The sequence below is a fragment of the Anomalospiza imberbis genome, chromosome 7 (genome assembly GCF_031753505.1).
Source record: "Anomalospiza imberbis isolate Cuckoo-Finch-1a 21T00152 chromosome 7, ASM3175350v1, whole genome shotgun sequence".
Lineage (NCBI taxonomy): Eukaryota > Metazoa > Chordata > Aves > Passeriformes > Viduidae > Anomalospiza > Anomalospiza imberbis.
Genome location: NC_089687.1, coordinates 38,307,564 through 38,328,407, shown reverse-complemented (window position 1 = coordinate 38,328,407; position 20,844 = coordinate 38,307,564). Strand labels below are relative to the sequence as shown.

Sequence of the window (20,844 nt, the reverse complement as noted above, 5' to 3'; positions counted from 1 at the left end):
GCGCGGTGCTCGGTGTGTGGGCTGGCAGCTGTGCCCCTGCCCGGTGCTGCACCCAGAGGCCGCGCGGGCTGTTCTCCAGGCTCCCGTGGCCCCAGCCCGGTGCCGATGGAGCCCCGGCCCGGCGGGGCTGTGGGGCGGCCCCGCGGCTCCCCGGGCAGCAGCCGGCCCTCTGCCCCCTCCAGAGCCCGGTGCCAGCGGCTGCTGCCCGGGCCTCGGGGCTGTGCGGGCAGGGGAGGCCGGGGCAGGGCGCAGGGAGCGCCCGGCCCAGGGGCTGAGCCCACGCCAACCCTTCCCTCCTGCCGCTCTCTGCAGCTGGAAGAGGACAGGAGCCGAGTGGCCGAGATCCTGCGCCAGGCCCTGCCCTACCTGGACAGCCCACAGGAGCCCCTGCGAGAGGCGGCCGTCAGGTTCATGGGTGAGCCACGAGCCCGGGCTCCCTCCCCGCCCCGCCGCAGCTCGGCCCCAGCCCCGGCTGCTGCCCCGGCAGCGCCATCCGGGCCCGGCGCCGTGGAGCCCCGCCTGGCCTTGGCGCTGCTGCCGCCCTCCGGCAGCCGTGCCCTGGGGCGGCAGCGTGCGGCAAGGGCCCGGGCTGAGCCCTGCTGGGCCACCAGGGCGTGTGGCCACAGGGCTGGCAGCGCCGCTGGCAGGGAGCTGTGCCGCTGGGGCCGTGACAGCCTCTGTGTTCACAGGGATCGCCGGGCGGAGCTTGAGGGGGCAGCAGGCAGAGCTCCAGCTGGTCTACAATGGTGAGTGAGGGCAGCGGACTGACAGCGGGGGCTGGCGGGAGGAGCTGCCATCCCTGCCCCGGCTGCAGAGGGCTCTGGTCCCTGTGCGGACCAGGGCTGGCCTGGGCAGAGCACACAGAGATTTCAGGGACACGTGGGGGATTCGTGGCCCGCAGCTTCGGGCTGACCCCGTTGGTCCCTACTCCCTCCTGACCACGGCAAGAGCAGGCCGGGATGGCCCTGGCAGGGGCCTGTCCTCAGCTCCCCACAGATCCAGGATCTGACCGTGGCTCTGATCCTCTCTCTTTCAGCCCTTGAAGAAATGGCAAATGACATCAGCCTCACCGTTGGAAGCCTGGCAATTGACACATTGTGCATCCTCAAGGCAGTAGAGCAGGCTCCCATCCCAATGTTCCAGAGGCTGCGGGATCAGCTGCGCAGGGCATGGCAGACACGGCCTCGTCTGTCGCGGCTTGGCTGGCTGAGCTGCTGGAGCTCTGTGGAGGGCTGATCCAGGAGGCTGTCTTTGCAGCGGCCACCTGAATCAGCAGCGATTTTATTTTTCTGTATAATTGATCTTTTCTTCATTTTCTTTTCCTATACTATGTAAATATAGAATGTATTATAATAGACAGACTCCCAGGATCTTTCTTTGGCTGCCCAGAGTGTGCAGGGCATAGGGGAGGAGGGGGAAATTTTGCTTGGGCTCAGCCAGGTGCCCAGGCGTGCAATGTTGCAGGGAAAAGGGCCAGAGGCCCCTTGGCCTTTGGTGGTTCTGCTGAAGCCTTTGTGCCGCCCACAGAGCGGGTGGGCAGGGCCGGAGCTGCGGGGATCCCTGCGGGAGCGGTGCCTGGAGATGGCCACAAGCCCTGTCCCAGGCAGGAAGCGCCATCCGTGTGCTCCTGCCCGTGTGTTGCTGGCTGGATTGCTGAGGGCTCCGAGGTGCCTCTTGATGGGGCTCCTCTGGAGCTCCTGCGGGGCTGTGGCGCTGCTGCCGGGCAGGTTGGCCGGGCTGGGGGAGACCCTGAGAGGCTGGGGCAGTGGGCAGGCCTGAGCAAGTGGGTGTCAGAGGCCACCAGCAGCCCCCAGGCAGCCGCCTTGTTCCCAGCACCCGGCTGCTCTGGCGCTTCCCCAGATCGTCTCCCAGGCCTGCGGCAGAAGCCCTCGATGCTGGGACACCACCCCAGCAGGAGGGAGGGGACACCCCAAGGTGCCCAGGCTGAGCTGGCTGGGGACACGGAGGGCAGGGGGCGGTTGCCTGGGCATGGCCACTGGCTGCTGCCAATAAGGGGCAGGCGGCAGAGGCAGGGCTGGCGGCCGGCCCCGGCTCTCGCAGCTGCCCAGGCCACGGTGCTGTGACCGAGGTCCCCCTGACACAGAGCTCTGGGGCCGCAGAGCTGCTGTCACCATGGGGAAGGCGGCCGTGTCTCCTTGAGCAGGGCTGCGGAGGCGCTGCTGCCCCGGCGCCTCTGGACCCCACAGGAACAGCACCGGAGCGTGCTCAGGCACAGCAGCACCCTGAACGCCGGCACCTGCTCAATGAGGCTCCCGCACCCGCCGGGATGCCAGACGGGGGGAGACTGTGGGCGCAATTGCCCGTGCTTTGGCAAAAGGCTCCATCAGCCTTCACCACAATGGCTTTCTCTTGACTTGCCAGCCTCACAGCAACGCTTGGCTTCCATGGCCGTGCTTGAGGGCAGAGTCACCACCTTCCACAGGCGGACGTCCCGAGGCAGCGGCATTGGTGCCATGGTGAGAGAGAGACTCTGATGGGGCACGAGCCCTGCGCTGCAGCTGCCCTCCCTCTCCCTCATGCAGGCACCTTAAAGACACATGTGTCAGCTCTGAAACTAAATCCTGGACGTGCTTGCAACAAAGAACAAAGGAGGCGCCGGAGAAAAGCTGGGTCTTCTATGGCTCAGTTTTGCTCTCCACTTGGGGAATCACAGAATGCCACAGCACTCTGTGTTGCAAAGTATCATAAAGATCATCCAGTTCCCACCGCCCTGCCACGGCCACAGGTGCTGTGCAGGCACAGCTGTCACTAGGATTGGAAGAACACTTTTCCATGTTTACCTTTTCTCTCCTGGATTTCAAGCTAACATGAAAAAACTGGCTGGTTACAGCTGAATTTTGTAGCTCACAGGACTTGGAAGAGCAGTCTCCATGGGATGTCCATTCAGCCTTTGATAGATCATCCCAATGGAGCTCAGCCATGTGCAGCCCAGGCACAGGCACCAGGCTGGTCCATTGCAGCATCCCAAGTCTTTGTGGCTTCCTGTGCACCCTGAGGCCCCAGAATCCATTCTTGAATTCCCAGTTAGTGCTGTGCAGGACATGAGAACACAGGAATCACCTGCTCGGCTCATTCTTGGGTTTGCTGTTCCTGCCTAAAGGAATAATCGGGAGTATATGCTGATGTAAAGCTATGGCTAAGCACCAGGGGCTTTTTCTGTAGTGTTTAAAACAAAACCCTTGGGTGACTGTTCAGAGACTCTAAAATGCAGGGTGCAAATGACGGCTTTGGTATTTAAGAATCCCAGAAATTTTGACATGTGATTTTCCTGGTCAAGGATTTGAACGCTTATGCAGAAATTACAAAAATGTTAGAAGTTGTTTTCATTGGCAACCCCTTTTAAATGGCATCAGCACACTTACGGGGGACAGAGTATGACGCTGGGACAGTACTTGGTGTTGCGGTGTGTTAGTTTATTAAGTCAAATGTTCTGTTATCTTGTGGTATGTTCCAGTGTCCCCCGAGTTATTACAGTTGGTTTCTCCCCTGTGTTATGCCCTCCTACCTAGCTGTCCCTCAAAGAATCCCCTCCCTACTTGCCAGACCCTTCCCTGCCTGGCAAGGCAACCTGGCCCCTTCGCCCTGGCCATCAGCCCAACCCCTACCCTTTGTTCCAGAAGGTTCCCTGTCCCTCCTGCTCAAATCCAATCCTCGGCCAGATCCTCTCTCCTCCCATGCTCTGATTTGTTTTAGTCCCAGAAACCAGACCCTAGAAGTTCCTCATTGGTTGCTGTATGGTGTCCACCGCCAGTTTTGAAAGATTTAAAATCCGGGGCACAGGTGTGCTCGGGGCTCTTTTTCGCTTGTGCTCCCCTTTGTCATCCCTCCCCTGCATACCTTCCTCTCGCTTCTCCCGGTAAATTTGCTGGACCTTGCACTGCAGAAGAGCGTCCTCTGCCTCCTTTGCCCAGTCCTTGTCACTCCTCCACGGGTCTCTACTGCTGAGCATCTGGCTCAGAGGTCCTGGCGCAGGCAAAACCCCAGCCTGGCCAGTTGCCCACTCTCGCCACTGGCCCAGGGGCATTGCAGAGCTAGCCAGGGCTCTGGAGGACAGTGGCAATTTGGCACTTAATGGCTTCAGATCAGGGAGATCCATGTTTTGCCCAGCTTCACCCAGGAGTTCAAGTTCTCCCAGGACTTTGATCAGCTGGTCACTGCAGGTAACTTTCACTGAATGCAAAAGGATGTAACAGCAGAACTTCTGGAGAATATGCCCTAGGGATAGGGAGAAAACCTTGAAAATGATCAGCAGGCTCCAGAAAACTTTAAAAAAAATCAAAACCAGATGTAGCCCTGTGACTTTTCAGGCTTGACTCTTTGGGTCTGGAGGAAATATTTGTCTTGCATCAGGTACAATGTTGTGGCAATGACCCAGTAAGGTCTTTTCTTTCTGACAGTCACAGGAAGGCCTCTGGAACTTCAAATATTTGAAGTTTCAAAGGCTGAAATTAATGAAGTGAGGCTTCTGAGATTGTGCTACAGGCTGTGATGTTTCAAAACACCCATCTGAGATGTGCTAATGTGGTTTTGTTTGCTTTAACCTGGTTTTTTTTTGTTGGTTCACTCTGAAAGTCCATCTCCTGCAACACCAGTAGGAGTTGTGGTGGGTGAGGTTGTGTCCAACGGACCTGCAGGGCCAAAAGAATCAGACACTGCGTAGAATGGTAGAATCATTTTAGTTCTTCTTGGGAAAGGTCTCCGAGACATTTGTGTCCAACCTGTGCCTGATGCCCTTCTTGTCACCAGCCCAGAGCACTGTGTGCCTTGTCCAAGTTTTCCTTGGACACCCCCAGGAATGGGGACTCCACACCGCCCTGGGCAGCTCATTCCAAGGCCTGAGCACCCTTTCCATGGAGAAAGTCCTGCTGATGTCCAACCTGAGCTTCCCATGGCCCAGCCTGAGCCTGTTTCCTCTCCTCCTATGCCTGTTCCCTGGGAGCAGAGCCCGACCTCCCCCTGGCTGCCCCCTCCTCTCAGCGAGTTGTAGAAGTGAGAAGGGTTCCTTTGAGCCTCCTTTTCTCCAGGCTGAGCCCTTCCATCTCCCTCAGCCTCTCTTCATGTGACTTAAATGTGTGGCAGAGGGTAGTTGCTTAGGACAATATGTGAGCAGTTAGAGAAATTGGAATCTCAAAGACTTCTTCTCCCTCCCAGGAGCTCAAGGGCTGGAGAATATTCAGCAGCCCACAGGCAGTGCCTGCATGGGCTGTATGATTTTCTGCCAATATCTCAAGGAACACACAGATGACTTAGGAAGAGAATCGAGGCTGAGACTGTTATGTCTGTGAATTATGAATCAGGTCTCAAATCCTCTGTTAGTCTGAGGAAAATTTAGAAGCCTTTCTCCTACCTCTAGCAGCTGATGTCAATATACGTCTTCTGCAGATATGGTGAAGTTACTCAGAGAATCATAAAACATTTTGGGTTGAAAGGGATCTGAAGGCCCATCTCATTCTGATTCCCCCTGCCATGAGCAGAGACACCTTCCACTCTCCCAGCTTGCTCCAAGACCCATCCAGTCTGCCCTGGAACACTTCCCAGGATGGAGCAGCCACAGCTTCTCTGGGCAACCTGTGCCAGGGACTCACCACCCTCACAGGGACAAATTTCTTCCCAATATCCCATCTAATCCTGCTCTCTGGCAGTGGGAAGCCATTCTCCCCTTGTTCTGTTGTGCCATGTCCATGGTGAAGAACTTCTCAGGGACCTTTTGCTTTTGCTAATGGCACACTACAAAAGCTATGGAAAAACAGAGGAATGTACTGCTGTGAATTTACTTGGTTTTTCTTTTATCAGAAGGGACACCATTAACTTTCATGTGTCATCTGAATGTTCAGGAAACAGGAGATCAGGAATAGCTCCTCAGTGCCTGGAATGCTATTTAGACTGTTTTCAGCATACAGGCATGTGATGATGCTGGATGATTTACATTTTAAAGGAAAATACGTCTTGTAATTACCAAAATTTCACTCACAAAGAGAAATTGCTGTTCCAGTTGTCTAGGAACAGAACTGACTTGATTGCTGGGAGGGAAAGGAGTCTGAAAATAGTCATCTAAGAGAGGCGCTTTAATTTCCTCATTTCTTAACTAACGCCTGTTTGGTGTGTAGATTAAATCGGATACAACTCCCTCCCTCTGCCCCAAGATGCCTTGTCATCTGGAAATTGCTGGTGGTAGAGTCCAAGTTTGAGTCCTGAAACTGCCAATTCTCCATCTCACCTTTCATCACTTCTCTGTGTGCCATGGCACCACTCTCCACCTGGTGCTTCCTAGCAGAGTTCTTTTCGGCCAGTGCTGGAAGCTGGGCACAAAGAGAATGTGGAGAACACCTCAGACCTCCCCAAACACCCAGAACTTGAGTCTGAAAATATAAAATTGGTTCCACTGCTTAAATATACTGAAATCAGAGATTCAGTAATAGCAATACTAATAGCAAACACCTCTGTTGCCCAGATGCTGTAAAGCCAGGGCTCCGCAGAGGAACTCTGATTTCATTAAACAATTTCCAAGTCCCACTCAGCATTACTACAATCCTGCTGGCAGCATTTCTTAAGACCTGCTCTAAGAGGACAATATTCAACCTCTGCAGTTGGCCCAATATTTAAAATTACTCTTGCACTGGCTACAACACTGTGCCTCAATGGTTGGGAAGGAATTTTACATATTCAGCTTCTAGTGGAGTATTAACTGGTCCCAGCATACAAAAGGCAAATGGTTGCCTTTTTAGGGATGAAGTGGAAAGCTAAATGTTATCCAGACCACTGCAGCAAGGTGAAAAACAACAAGGATCTTGGGACTCTGAATGCCAAGGCCTTTCTCTTTGAATGGTTTGAGTAATCTCATTCCACTGGGCAGACTCGCCTTCCACAGTTTCTGAAACAGTAGTGCACAAAGGAGTGCAAACATCCATCCCAGAACTAAGATGGGAGGCAGAACAAATAATGCTACTACCACCCAGGCACCTGTTTGGCAAGGAATGTGGGGAGAAAGGAAAACACTGTTCTCCCTCATCTCTTACAATCCCAGCACACACTTATTTCTGACAAAAGGTGCATTGAGTTTGGAGCTCTCTGTCTCTAATTCCCAACCATTCATAAGAAAAGAACTGGAGATATTGCCTTTAAATGAGAAGGATGAGTTTTAAAAATCCAAACACATTTCTTTGATTAATATTCAGGAATCAAAATAATTTAATCAACTCTATGACCCATCTTCAATAGCAACCATGCCTTCTTCCAAATGACATTTGAGCCACCGAAAACATTGCAACACAGAAAAATAATATAAAAATACTGGAACATTGGATCAACTCAAATGCAGACACTAGTAAATGAAAATTATTACCATTTATCATTTATTATTTTTGTATAATTTATAACAGTATGTATTTTATTCAACATTGCCTCTGACTGATTGTAGAGAAACCACAGCAGAAGTGGGTCAAAGAGCTCACCTGAAGGCTTTCCCTTGATCTGAGGCAGTCTGGTCTTGGCTCTAGCAGCAGGAAAACTGGGCACAGCACAAAAGGCTGTTCCTGAGAGTCTCCAGCTCACTTTAAATCCTTTGCATTGTGCTCTGACATGGTCACAGCCACAGCAGAGCATTCCTGGCTACAGATGAGGGTGTCCAATGTCGGACAATTCCCTTTTCTGACCCAGACATGGGGCAACTAAGAGCCATTTTAAAAACTTTTATTCCATTTTCAGTCTCATGAGAAGGGTGAGACAATACAGATGCTATAATTCACGCCATCACAATCAGAAGCCAACTATTTCCTAATTACAATACACTGTAAGTGCTTCTTGGTCTATCAGCTTTAGCCCCACCACGCTGTAGATGCCTTAAAGCCAGTCATCTAAAATTACCCCTCCTGGATCCCACTACAATGCATCTTTCATAGTTCTGTTTCTCCAAAGTATCTAGTCTTATTTGCAAGGCCATCCTTTGAAACTTATTTCTAGCTCTATTTCTCTCTCAACAATGTCTGTCCTATGCTGTGGATATTCTCAGTTCAGTCAGAGAGAAAAAGAGAAGGTTTTCTAACCAGGCGAGAGCCTGGGAGACAGTTGGGAAAGAATGTAAATACCTCTCTAATCTATCTTGTTGCTCACATTGTTTATAGATAGGTTCTGCCACCGTGCGTCATTCACTGCACACCAGTGGTGTGAGGTGTTTTTACTCTAAGACCAACGAAATCAGTCTGCACGATGATCCCTATAAATAGAGCGGTGCATTTGAAATAAATCAGAGTTCATTCTCTTGCCTTCGACTTGGAGTAATTTTTGTTCCCATCCTGCTCAACAGTGACACTATGCCATGGCATTTCTAAGTCAGCATTCCTTATCTCAAAGTTTGCATACGGATGCAGATTGTGTGGGCCTTCTGTCAGGCTCTGAGAACTCTCTACAAATCCATTTCCCACAGTCCAAGAGCTAGGGGAGAACATCTTCAGCTGCACAGAATAAGGAGAATGGATGTAGAGAGAGGCTTCAGCTTTTTGCTGGGAAAAGTTTCAATCAGCGTATTTGACCCCATTCCCAATGCTGAAATCCAAGCTGGCTGGTAAAAAGTGCCCACCCCTTTTCCTTTTTGCTTACAAGCAGGAGGAACTTTATGCTTTCTCTTATCAAATTTGAGCCTCCTGCAAGTTCTTCTGTTTGGGAAGTTCTTAAAATAAACCCATGCCACAGAATTCAAGAACTACAATTTGAAGGTTAATGGAGGAATTTCACTTATATGGAAGAATATCTTCATATTATCACTATTTCATAAATATATATTTTATGTATATTTTAAAATTTGAAATTTATATTTTTAATTTTTTATTTAAAATTTATTTAAATTTATATTTATATTTTTATCAAATTTTAATAAAAATATTTCATATTTTCACTTATTTTCACTTCAGAATGGACATGGTTACACCCACCTCTGCCTTGTGAACAGGCAGCAACAGGTGAGATTGCTTGAAGGCAGCAGTTTCCAACATCATTTTCCAAAAATCCCATTAACTTTTTTGCTGAAACTTTGTGTCTCAGTGATCTGCCATGTGCCTGGTGTCTAGGAGGCACCTCATGGGTGCAGAGTGATGGTGGCAGTTCCTCATGGGTGAATTCCCCTCTGGTGCTGGGGAATCCTCAGGGAATACCAGCTTGGAAGTGGTTCCAGGGACTGCCAAGACATGAAGGTCCTGGGTCCAGTGCTAAGGACAGAGTTGACTCATCCCATGGAAAACTAATGGCTAAAAGAGAGCAAAATAACTAGATTATAGTAGCCTTTGGCTACAAACATATCAGAAATTCAGTGCTCCCCAGAGGGGAATTCAGTCCTGGGAAAAAGGCACTGCAGCCCATCAATTATCAGAGAATTGCTGCTAAATGGAGACAAGCTGACAACAAATATTTACTCTCGGATCAATTTGTTTAAAGTGCAATGTTTGGAGCAGAGCTTGGATGTGGGGAGGTCAGGTGTAGGATCAAGGCTGCATTTATATAAAGACAGAGGGACATGCACTGGGAATCCTTGCTTGGAAAGGAAAAAGACTGGAGAATTTTGGAAGACACACTATGAGGATCCTAATTTTTCTCCTCACACTGAGCATTTTCTCATGTTCAGGTAAGTTGGAGCCTTGTCCTACTTTTTAAGGTGGTTTTTGGGGTGAAAAGTATAATCCTGCAATGGACTTCTGATGGAACTGTGCCTCCCTCTCAGGGTTTCCAGCATATGACTATGACCTCCCTGTGACAGAGGAGGCTCTCAATGCTTCCCTTGCACGGATCAATTCCCAGTCATGGAGCAGAAATCTGTATGGTGTTGTCAGGAGCCGAGTAATGGGAGTAAGTACAAAGACAACGGAGATCCTTTACCTGAAGTGTTCTTTCCTAGGGTGGAAAACTCTTTTCCACCCAGTCCTAGAAACCCAGGTTTAGCTGGAGTTGGCTGATGCTTCTTGAAAGAGGGTGGGTTTGGGCCATTATCTGAAGTTACAACTTCAGGAACCTAAATATATTTTGTGCATAAGTTTGTAATTAAAATACTTTAGGCATTCAGATTTTTCATGCCTAGAGTAGAAGTCCTTCAGGGTTGTCTTGTAGGATTTTGTTCAAAAGTGATGTTTTTAAATACCTCCAGCAAACTGCTTTGCTTTGGGCATCAAGCAGCCTGGTTCATCTGAAGCTCCTTGCTGATTTAATGCCTCCACAATTCAGGATTCTTTCTCTGATCTTTATTTATGTCATCTGTCTCTATGCACCAATTCTGGTTTAAATCTGCTAGAGTCTAGGTGCAAGCAAGGAACCCATATCTGTTTTAATTTGTGGTGCTCAGAATTATACTGTATACTCCCCAAGTTATGGAGTTAAAACTTCTTAATTCAAAGTTATAAAGTTCATGTTCCTGAGCACCCTCAGAACCTTTCTGTTTCTATAGGTGGCCTGTATCAAGTCTCTGCAAGAATGAATGTCAAGATGACGTATGGATTTATATAATTTGGATTTAAACCCCCAAGTATTTGAAAGTAGTGGGAATTTGTTGTTTGTTGGGGGCTTTTGGGGGGCATTGCTTTTAAATTTTTTTTTTAAGTCTCCCATCTTGAGCTGAAGCATTAATAGAACTATGAGAAAGGGAAAAGAATAATCAAAAAGGACTAATGCTGTGTTGTGTTGACCCTGCTTTTACCAGGTGGACATGTGGGACAGCGATACTTACGGGTTAGATCTGCACTTCAGCATCCGCGAGACCGTGTGCACCAAAGCTTTGGGGAGAGACCCCTTTACCTGTGACTTCAAAACTGGCCCTTTCGTGGTAGGTGCCCTTGGTGGGAATGGGAACCCTCCCCTCCATGCAGGATCTTCTCAGGAAGGGTTGTGGTGCTGCTGGTGCTGCGAAGTGAGGAATGGCTGGCTGCTTTTGATACAACCTGCGGCATGGAATGGGTGTTGGGTGGGAAGGGTCAGTGGTGGGAAACTCTTCTGCCTGCTCAGTGGGGAGGGCAGGGAGATGAAAAGAGGATTTGTGTCTGGGAGTAGTGTGTAGTGAAGGTATGTGTGCTTTTGGGGCCAAATCCTGGAAGGAATGGCTTGTTCTCTAAGATAAGAGGGTAGAAAAGCTGGTATTTCACTTGCTTTTACCTATCTGGGCACCACACGAAGGGCTACCTTCCCATGTCGTGCAGATCCTCCCTCTGTGCTGATAGTGCTGATCTCTTTTGGATTTTTCACTCTCAGCCTGAAATAAAAAGCCTTTTGATACAGCTCTTGCTCTCCTCTGAGTCTTAAATCACCAGCTTTGGTGGAAATACGTTGTCTTTGAGTCTGTGCACAGACTTGGGACTTTTCTGTGCACAGTTACTCAGGCCAAGTCACCTCTGCTCTGGAGCTAAGCAGCTCATGCGTGTGTGTAGATGGTACCACACAGAATTGTTGGTTATTGCTTTAGTATTTTTCTTTAAAAACACAAAAGTTGGCTGCTACAGTGTTATCCCTGTATCCTAAAATGACACCATCCCCCTCTTCTTCGTAGGGCAATATGGTATTGTGAGGATGTGTTTTCCAAACTTGAGTGCAGGTTTTGCTGCAGTTTTTTGTCCAGTTGGAGAGACAACATTTTTAAGGGTAGTTTAACCCTTCTTTAAAGGTTAACCCCTATCTTTAAAGGTAGTTTAACTTCCAGAGCTGGAGGTGCTTTTGGCATAGCCCTGCACTGTCCTTCTCTTTGTGCTGAGCTGTGAAAAGGATGTGGAGGTTTTCTCCTACCCTGAGCAGGCTCAGAGGTTTGTACTACAAGCACATGACTGGGGAGCAATACCATGTCATCGTATAATTGTTTTTGGGTTTCTTTTGCTTGGAATTTGTTTTTTAAATCCTTCTGCAGGTTCCCACCACCACTGACGGTTTGTATTGGATGTGTGCTCTGTGAGATTGGCTCTGTTTTGTTCTGTTACAGCCCACTGCTTCCTGCAGGAGCGTTGTGGAAGTCTCCGGGGGGCTGATTGCCAACATCACTGTGCGGTGCCATCGCAGCACATTCAGCTCGGAATCCATGAGCAGCGAGGAAGTAAGGAAGGGGAAAACCCATTTTTGCTGCCTGGAGGAGTGAAAATTCTACTTACCCTCTTTTAAAGAGAAGTCAGATGTCTGTGTGTGCTCCTGTTGCAGGAGGAGGTTTGGATCAGGAAAGTGGCTGTAGTTTGAAATCCATCTGTCAGCTGTAACCCTTCCCTTTCCATCAGCTGAGGGCTCTGGCCTTGCCTGGGAGAGTGTGACTCTGTGGCAGTCTGGCAGATCTATTGACTCCAGCACTTCCTTCATTGAGTATGGGCCTGGAGAACAGTGGCTGGCACTTCTTGGACACACACAGATCCCTACGGCTCTGGGTCTCTTACCAAACCCAGCTCCCAGCTGAGCACGTCATCACAGCACAGCCCAAGGACATCTGGTCTGCTAAGATCTTTGTTCCCTTTTTGGGCTCTTTTTTTTGTTTTAAGGGCGTTACTCAATGCTGACCTAACCTGGGAATTCCTACTGACTATTTCCAAACTGTGCCAGTGTCCACTTTATCCATGAAGTGACTCTTGAACTTGTGTGTCAGCACTTCGAATACAGCTCTACAATGGGTGCTGTGCTTGAGGGAACACAATTTAACAAGCAAGGCTATGAACAGCTTTTATTTTTGGAAAATTCAGAGAGCTAAATGAAGAATTTTAATTGTAGAATCACAGAATGGTTGGGGTTGGAAGAGACCTTAAAGTTCATCCAGTTCTACCCCCTACTGTGGGCAGGGACACCTTCCACTAGCCCAGTTTGCTCCAAGCCCTGTTCAGCCTGCCCTGGAACACTTCCCAGGATCCAGGGGCAGCCACAGCTTCTCTGGGCATCCTGTGCCAGGGCCTGCCCACCCTCACAGGGATGGATTTCTCCCCAGTATCCCATCTCACCCTCCCACCCTCCTCTCCTTCAGCTTAAGGCCAGTCTTCCTTGTCAAGTCATGAGAAGCCCTTGTGAAAAGTCCCTCTCCAGCCACCTTGTAAGCAAATAGGAGTCTTTCTTACTTTTCCTTGGCTTGAATTGCCAAATTAGCCCTTCATTTATTCTTTTTTTTTTTTTTTTTCTCAAAATCTCCATTCAGAGCTGGCTAGCGAGTGCACCCCGGGAAGCATGGCTCTGCAGAGCAGAAAGACTGCATGTGGAGCACTGCAATGTGTAACAGTCTGGGATGTTCACTCAGTCCCCTGTGGGCTGACATAACCATTGTTTAACAGGGCACTCAGCACAAACACTTGCTTTTACAAGCAGACATCTTCCCCCAAGTCTTCCTTAACCATCACTTAAAATTCAGTGCTGTTGCCATATTCCTGCTGGGGAATATATTTCCTGCAATGTTAATAAGGAATAAATGCCAAAGGGAATTACTGTACTTGAAAAGTAAAGTGTTTCCCTCTGCAGAGGGCTGCAGCAAGTGCACTGTAGCTCTTGCTGTGGAGCTGTAACTCTGCTCAGGGGATCTCAGTTTGGCTGAGGTGGTGTTGATGTGCCTGTGGTGGTATTTGGATGGGAGAAGGAATTGTGACTGGCTGAGGCTGGCATCACAGAACATCCTGAGTTTGACGGGATCATGGAGTCCAACCCCTGGATTGCAGGACCACCAGCAATAATCTTGTTATCAGCAAAATTAAGAATGAGGTTTGGAATTACTTTAGTGACCACCTCATGCCTGAGGGAAAGGAAAGGTGGGACTTCTTGCCAGGTGAGGCTTTTAAAGAAATGTCTTTAATTTCCAGATGAGGCACGTACCCATAACGACCCCTCACCGGCGAGGCAGTGCTCTCAGGGAAGGTAAGCCAGCTCTGCCATGGTGGAATACCCTGACCTGTGTTTTCCTCTTGGAACATATCGAGGTCATCTGTCTGAGGGAGAAGACAATGTGAAAGATCAGCTGTTTGCTCCTGGTCATGGGCATCTGGTTTTTCCCTTGAAGAGGCGTGTCTAGTTTAGAGTGCATGGAGGGCACTCTCCTGCCAAGCCAGGACATGCTGACGTTTATACATTTTTTGGATTGCCAGATTTGTGCTCTCATAACCAGTACTTGTGTGTAGAATGCTGTGCTGAATATTTTCTATTCTAGAATCACAGAGTGGTTTGGGTTGGAAGAGATCTGAAAGATCATCGCGTTCCACCCCCTGCTGTGGGCAGGGACACCTTCCACTATCCCAAGTTGCTCCAAGCCCTGTCCAACCTGGCCCTGGACACTTGCAAGGATGAATCAGCCACGGCTTCTCTGGGCAACAGTCAACACAAGTCTGTAAGCATCTCATGCTTACAGATGTCTCCATGTTCTTTTTTTAGATGATACCTTTGCTCCTGAAGCCTTCCCTTCAAGGGGAAGAAGCAGCAGCCGTGGAGACTGGAACAAACCCAGCTACTTCAGCCCTGACAAGATGGAATAACCTGGGTTGGGTGAGTGTGGGTTAGGGTTACAGTTGGGAGAGTCAAAGAACCTACAGCTCCAGGAGCACTGGGGCTGCAAAAGGCCATCCCAACTGTTATAAATGAATACTCCAATTTATTAATTAAAGAAAATTTATTAAATAGTCCAAATATAAATTTAGAGAATAACAACGAAAAGCCACTATCAAAAAAAAAAAGGGTCAGTGCCGAGCCTGGGATCGGCGCTGGGTGAGACACAGGTTTGACCACTACAGCATAGGGTCTCCTATGTTCACACCATCCGTCCTGCTCAGGCGGTTTTTATACAGTTCATCTTGCTCAAGGCAGGGATTTCGGTGATCAGGCTTTTCTTTCAATTCAAAGTCTCACATATTCATAAAGTTTATTTTCTCTGTGCTGAGTTGAACAAAACTGTGTCCGGGAAGCGATGTATGCCAGTCAGAGGGTTACTGGAACTCAACATTGAGATGCGTCTTCTTGATGGCTCTGGCTATCTCAATCTGAGATGTTTATCAAGTATTCATCGCCTGGGTGTTCCTCAGATTACCTTGGAGAAGCACCCATCTCCGAGCCGGCCACCTCCATTTGTTTGCAATTTAGGTCTTTTTCTCCCTGCTGCCAGCTGCCGTTTAGAAATACTGTGAAGCAACCTTCTCGTCCCCGGCTAGCGTGCTTAAAAAGACTTACAGGAATATTTCTTACCAATATAACATATTTCATACATCTATTTCTCACAAGCACGAATTATCTAAAATACACATAACACCAGCTTTGCTGCTCCTCCATCTTTCGGATCTGCACCACCAATGGTGATGGGGCTCGGGTTAGGGTTAGACTTAGGGTTAGGCTTAGGGTTAGGCTTAGGGTTAGGCTTAGGGTTAGCTTTTTTACACCCTGGGTCTGCAGGTTTTGTGGCAAGGTGGGAGAGTGACTTCTCAGGATGAGCAGTCCTTGGCAAGACATCCCAGCTCCAGAGCTCATGGCTGTCCCTCACTTTTCTGTTGTCCATGCTGTATCCTCCAAAATACACCAGTGTCCTGGGGTACAGGTAGTGTGCAAAACATGCAGGAAAATCCTTCTATAAACTCAGAGTTTGATTTTAGTGTAGGCTTCTAGCCTTTTAACCCCCATTTTCCTCATGACAAGGACAGTGAGGGGCTGGAGCATATCCATAGAAGGGATATGGAGGAATGGCCGTGTCTTTGTGCCAAATCAAGTGCCCCAGGGCCACACAGCTCCTCAAACAAAAACTGAAGGGATCTGAGAGAACCACGGTGGGGAGAAGCACTTGTCTTGGAGAATTTGTGAAGGAGATGTTTGGAAGGCAATTAATGGGAATGCTAATGAAAGGCACCCGTGATTTATTGGAGCTGGCAGAGCCTATCCCGCACAAAGCACCTTTGCTGACCTGCCTCTGCAGCTCTGTGTGGGACCGGCTCTAATTGCTGCTGATGCTCTACCTGCCGTCTTAAGGCGTTAATCTAAAGGGAAGTGGTTTGGAAGAGTTTCAGCAACACGGAATGAGCTCATTCTTTGGCATGCTAAACAGGTTTAAAGTAGCTGGGAAGAGGAAATTACTTGGTGCTCTGTCTTTGTGATTAAAAAGGCTCCGAGCAAGCGCTCGGGTACATATCATTAGCAGGTCTCTGTCCCTGTGGAGTGCCAGAACTGAGTGCTCCCTGTGTGTGGAGATCAGCTCCAGCCTGCTGCGTTAGAAACGAGACAGTTTTAGGTGGAATTTAGCACCGGTGACTCACCAAAAGCTAACACATGTTACTCATAAGCATATCCGTGGTAAACCTCGATGTGCTGAAGGAGACAAGCCTCCTGCTCTCCTGGAAACGAGATATCAAAGGAAAACCCAGGCACTCTGCTGTGTTTTTAAGAATTATTTCATTAAATCCATATGCTATTTTAGTTTATCCCTGAGCCACTAAAGCCAATAGGCCTTTTTAATCACTGCCTGCCTTCTTATAGGAATCTCTAACTTTTCTTTGCCTTTGGGAAGTGCTAGGTATCTTTAATTCTCTCGCTCTCTCTCGAAGAGCTATCCCTTTAAGCAGCACTCAGAAATGCTTTGTATTCTTGTGTCTAACTTCTAACAAATCTCCAAACCAAAAGCAAAATGTAAAATCTTCCTGAAAATAGAACCTGAAACAAGCGGGGAGAAGTTTATGGTTCTTGAAACCCAGAGCAGTTCGAAGTGTAATACTTTCTGCCTGCTCTTGAAGATGGGTTGCAAGTGTCATTTATGGAGCTCTATTTCATGCAAGTGTCACCTATGGAGCTGGTTTTTCCCGATGAGTTTCCTGGGTTTTGGACGTGTCAGAGGCAGATACATCAGGAGATTTAAAGAGAATATCAACTCTACCCCAAAAGCCCCTTGTTTCTCTTGCTTTTATCAATTTGACTTATTAGTTGCAAAGTCTGGAGAGGAATCTTCCTGATTTTGCTGGTATCTAGAATTAGAGGATTTCATTTGAAGCCAAAAATTAAACAGATTTTATGTGTCTGAGGCCAGGAGAAGTTACTCCCTGCTGTTTTTCCTGGGTTTTGGCATATGTGTGATCCTGGCTGGCATTATTACAAGCCATGCAGGGCTTTGGTGGGGGCATGGGAAATGAGTGCTGAGTTTTGAAATGGCAGTAGGCTCGACTGGCTTAGCTTAGCTGAGAAGATTTTGGAGGAGGCTGGGGAAGTAGCAATTTAATAATAGAAGACTTTCATCTCTTACTGAAAGAACCTGGTGCTGACAGGCAAAGCTAGACAAGTCCAGGTAAGAAATTAAATGTGATTTTTTTTCTTTTACACACCAGAATGGGTAACTGACTGCTGCAAAAATTGCTCAGGCAAGTGGCTGACAGTTTTTCATGCTGGATTTTACATTTCTGAGCTAGGCCTTCTTATCTTTTTGGCTTCAGGAATTATTTCAGGAGAATTCTGTGCCTGACTTTGTGCAAGAAGCTAGTCTAAATGAACTCACTGGTGCTTTGTAGCTCTTTTTATTTATTAGAATGTGCTAAATATTCAGGAGGGGAAAAAAAAGAAATCAGTGCCATTGTTATATAAAGAACATTTTCAAGTCTGCAGACTTCAGACCCACCAGTCTGCTGGTGCCTGCAGGAATTAGAAATTGAATATGAAAAACCCCATCAATGATTAATGAGCTTACTTCAGTGACAAGTCTTAATCAGATTTTCTGGATTTATTTCCTCGTCCATCTCCAGAATGGGGAGATTGTGAAATTCCCGTGGCATGCTCTGGGGCCAGTTTTTCCCATAAATAGCTCAGGCACACCGGGAGTGACTGGAGGAGGGGGAAAGCTGCTGTACAAGAGCTGATCAGCTGTTAACAACCTGAGCCTGCAACGAGCTGGAATCTGCTTAATGGTGCTCTGAATTGCAAAGAGAAGCCTAAAAATGGCTTAAACTTGCCGACCACCTTAATCTCCAGGGAGCAAAAGGGCCCTGATGCTTTGCTGTTCCAAAATCACCTGCCTAAGGCAGTTTTTTCTTGTGGAGACCCGTGAATTATATCTGGAGTCTCCCCAGCAATGCTTCATGCCCTTGAACAGGAAAATCAAGAAGCAAGTTCCTGCCTTCGCAGAATACAAGTAGATGGTGAATGCTGATTGTGTCTAACTCATTAATCACACAAGGAAAGTGTTTTTTTTTAACAGGAAATCAACTTCCTTCAGCATCAAGCCAAGGGACTGTGATTTCGTCCTCGAGTTTTCTGTATTTTCCTTACAATTGCTCTCTGACTGAGGACTCTGTCACCTGGCACAGCTCGCTGCTGGCAGCAGGAGGGTGGTGGCAGTGAGGAGCTGATTAGCAGCACTGGGATAGACCGGCATCCTTAAATATTAGGGTGAGGTTTTTTTTTCAGTGGAAGAGTAACAGGCAGCATTGGGCCTCTTCTCATACCTAAGAAATCCAGGATCTGTCCTTCAGAGTGAAATGGATGCTTGTTTATCGGTCGCCCATGAATATAATAGCAGAGCAGGGTTCACAACTCTCCTGGGGTATGGAAAACTAAGCTTTAATCCCCAGTGCCCTCATTAAGGAGCTGCTCGATTTTAGTTGCGGTTTTATATCCTCTTGTCTTTGTTTTTGCCTCTCCCGTTCACCCGCCCACTTTCTGTGGGTTCTCATAGAGCAGCTTATTGCTTTCTGTGGAAAAAAATAAAAAGAAAAAAAAGAAAAGTGAAGCACCAGAGGGAAGGAAAATCCCTGCAGGGTGGGATCTGTTGCAGGGTGCGTGAGCTCCGTGTCGGATGAGCTTTGGGAGCCAGAGCTGGAGCAGTTTGGTGCTTGGGGAAATGTCAGGCTGCTGTTTTATTGCTCCTGCCACGGAGCCTGGCTGTGATGAGTCCTCGGTGTCACCTGGCAGCTGTGACACGCTGTGGCAGGGGACAGCATGCTTTCATCTGTTCAGGGGCAAGGGACTTGGAGGGAAACAGAGCCTGGCAGGACCTTTGCTGCTGCTGGGGTCAGAGCGTGGCAGGGCTGGGCAGAGGGGTTAGAGCAGAGAGGAGAATCGCTGTGACATCCTCCTGGTGCTGTGAGCAGCAGCAATTTTTGTCTTGCCCTTTGTCCCCCCTCTTCTCAATCTGTTTTGAAGGATTAGACCCACAGCTGCATGGAGGAAATTGTTCCGACTTAGGGAGGACGTGGAGCTTGGATGATCCCTTACACTTCACAAGCCCCTTCATCTAATTCCAGGAGAACACCAACAGGAATTATTTCCCTGGAAGAACAGAAAGGACTCTCGACTACCTGTTGCTCAGTGCTGGGTTTTAGAAATGAGCTCATCAAAGAATCATGCAGTTGGGAAGGCCCTCTCAAAGCAGGGCTGTGTAGCTGAGGTTGGAATTCCATGGGATAGAGATCCCTCATCCTCTTTGGGCTCCAGACAGGAACCCTCTCGGGGGAAGACTTTGTCCTTAAACTGAGCTGGAATTTCCTGTGTTCCCTCTGGTTCCTGTTTCTGCTGTTGTCCTTTGGTCCCCAGCAATGATTGCAGTGGGTGGTCCTGGCATCCCCCATCTCCAGGGCTTGAGGCCTGGCTCCAGGCAGGATTCAGTGGCTCCTGGACAAGCTGTTCTTAGAGAGTCACTATATTTAATGCCTTCCACACGTGTGGACTCTCCTTTCTTGCCCGAATCTATCTCTAAAATTTTACTAACAAAATTGTTTTACAGAAAAATTTCAAGTTGCCATGGTGACCAACTTGCTGAAGACACGGTGTAGGCTACAGGGTGCTGGGGAAGCTGTCACATGTTCCCTTGGAAAAGCACATCTCCTATTCCTTCTGAATATTGTACTCTCAGTTCAGATCCATTTCAGAGCAGACCACACATCAGCTTCTAGCCTCAACCATCTCTGATTTTGAGACTTGACAATACGTGTTGATTTGTGTCCCGTGGGTTTTATTTCACTGTTAATTTTTCTAACAGTCTGCTTCTTTTTATTCCTTTTTTTTTTTTACCCTAATTAGCCATTGCCACGACATTTGTGCACATATGAAATGTTTTGCATATGCAGGTTTCTTTTTGCAGATTCCACAGGGTGGGAAGCAAATTAATAAGTAACTTGTTGAAGCTGAATACACTTTTCCCAAGGATGTTTGGTTGGTTCTGAGAGAAATTCTCAGACATTTCTTCTTGCTCTCTGTTTTTAAAGCAGATTGGAGAATGAGAAGAGTCAAGATTTAAAGATCCAGCATGGGAAGAAAGAACCTGATGCCTTGGCCTTTCCTTTTTGGTGAACATACTGTTCTTCCGTCTAGTGAGAGTCTTTCCCCAAACTGACTTTCTGCTCTGACAGCAATTGGAGGAGCTCATGAGATGCTAAATACACCCTGATCCATCGATAGCCCTTCTGATGCGTTAGGTCTCCCTGGGAGAACTCCAGTTTAACTGTGTCCAGGACATTTCCACCATCCCATAATGATGCTAATAAAACCTCATTATTCCATTTGTTTGTTCTGCGTTTCTCTCTGCTTGATTGTAATTTTCTGTGATGCTCCCGGCTAATTATTGATTATTCAAACGAATACACCCACACTTAATCCCTTTCTCTCCGTGCTGCAGCAGCTGCGGACAGAGAAGCCTCACTCCAAATCCAGAGGCTGGAGTTGTAGTCCACCAGGAATTTGGCTTTAATGGGTACTTGGTCGCTAATGTGGAGAGCTGAGGGCTGCTAATGACGGTGATTGTCAGGTACCAATGGCTTTTGGAAGAAGGCCAGGTTAGAGCAGACCTCTGATATGTTTCTCACCTGGGAAAGGTCTCAGCAGTCTTGTCCCCTTCTCTCCACTCCCTGCACAGAGCCCACCCTGCGGCTCTTCGGGAAATGGAAGGTTGCTGTGCAGCTTGGT

General features: G+C 48.1%; 1 protein-coding gene across 8 annotated transcripts; it reads left to right on the top strand.

Moving 5' to 3' along the window:
• Positions 1-9,486: 9,486 nt before the first annotated feature.
• Positions 9,487-20,233, top strand: SPP2 (secreted phosphoprotein 2). 8 transcript variants are annotated; one of them, XM_068196723.1, is made up of 7 exons: positions 9,487-9,634; positions 9,731-9,855; positions 10,700-10,822; positions 11,963-12,073; positions 13,797-13,851; positions 14,362-14,472; positions 20,151-20,233. In XM_068196723.1, the coding sequence occupies exons 1-6, from the start codon at positions 9,586-9,588 to the stop codon at positions 14,460-14,462; spliced, it is 564 nt and encodes a 187-aa protein (XP_068052824.1). In that variant the 5' UTR covers positions 9,487-9,585; the 3' UTR covers positions 14,463-14,472; positions 20,151-20,233. The 8 variants fall into 8 exon arrangements, with proteins under 8 accessions (XP_068052824.1, XP_068052825.1, XP_068052826.1 ...); XM_068196724.1 differs by having other exon boundaries at positions 20,148-20,233; XM_068196725.1 differs by lacking the exon at positions 20,151-20,233 and adding an exon at positions 16,106-16,989.
• Positions 20,234-20,844: the final 611 nt, after the last annotated feature.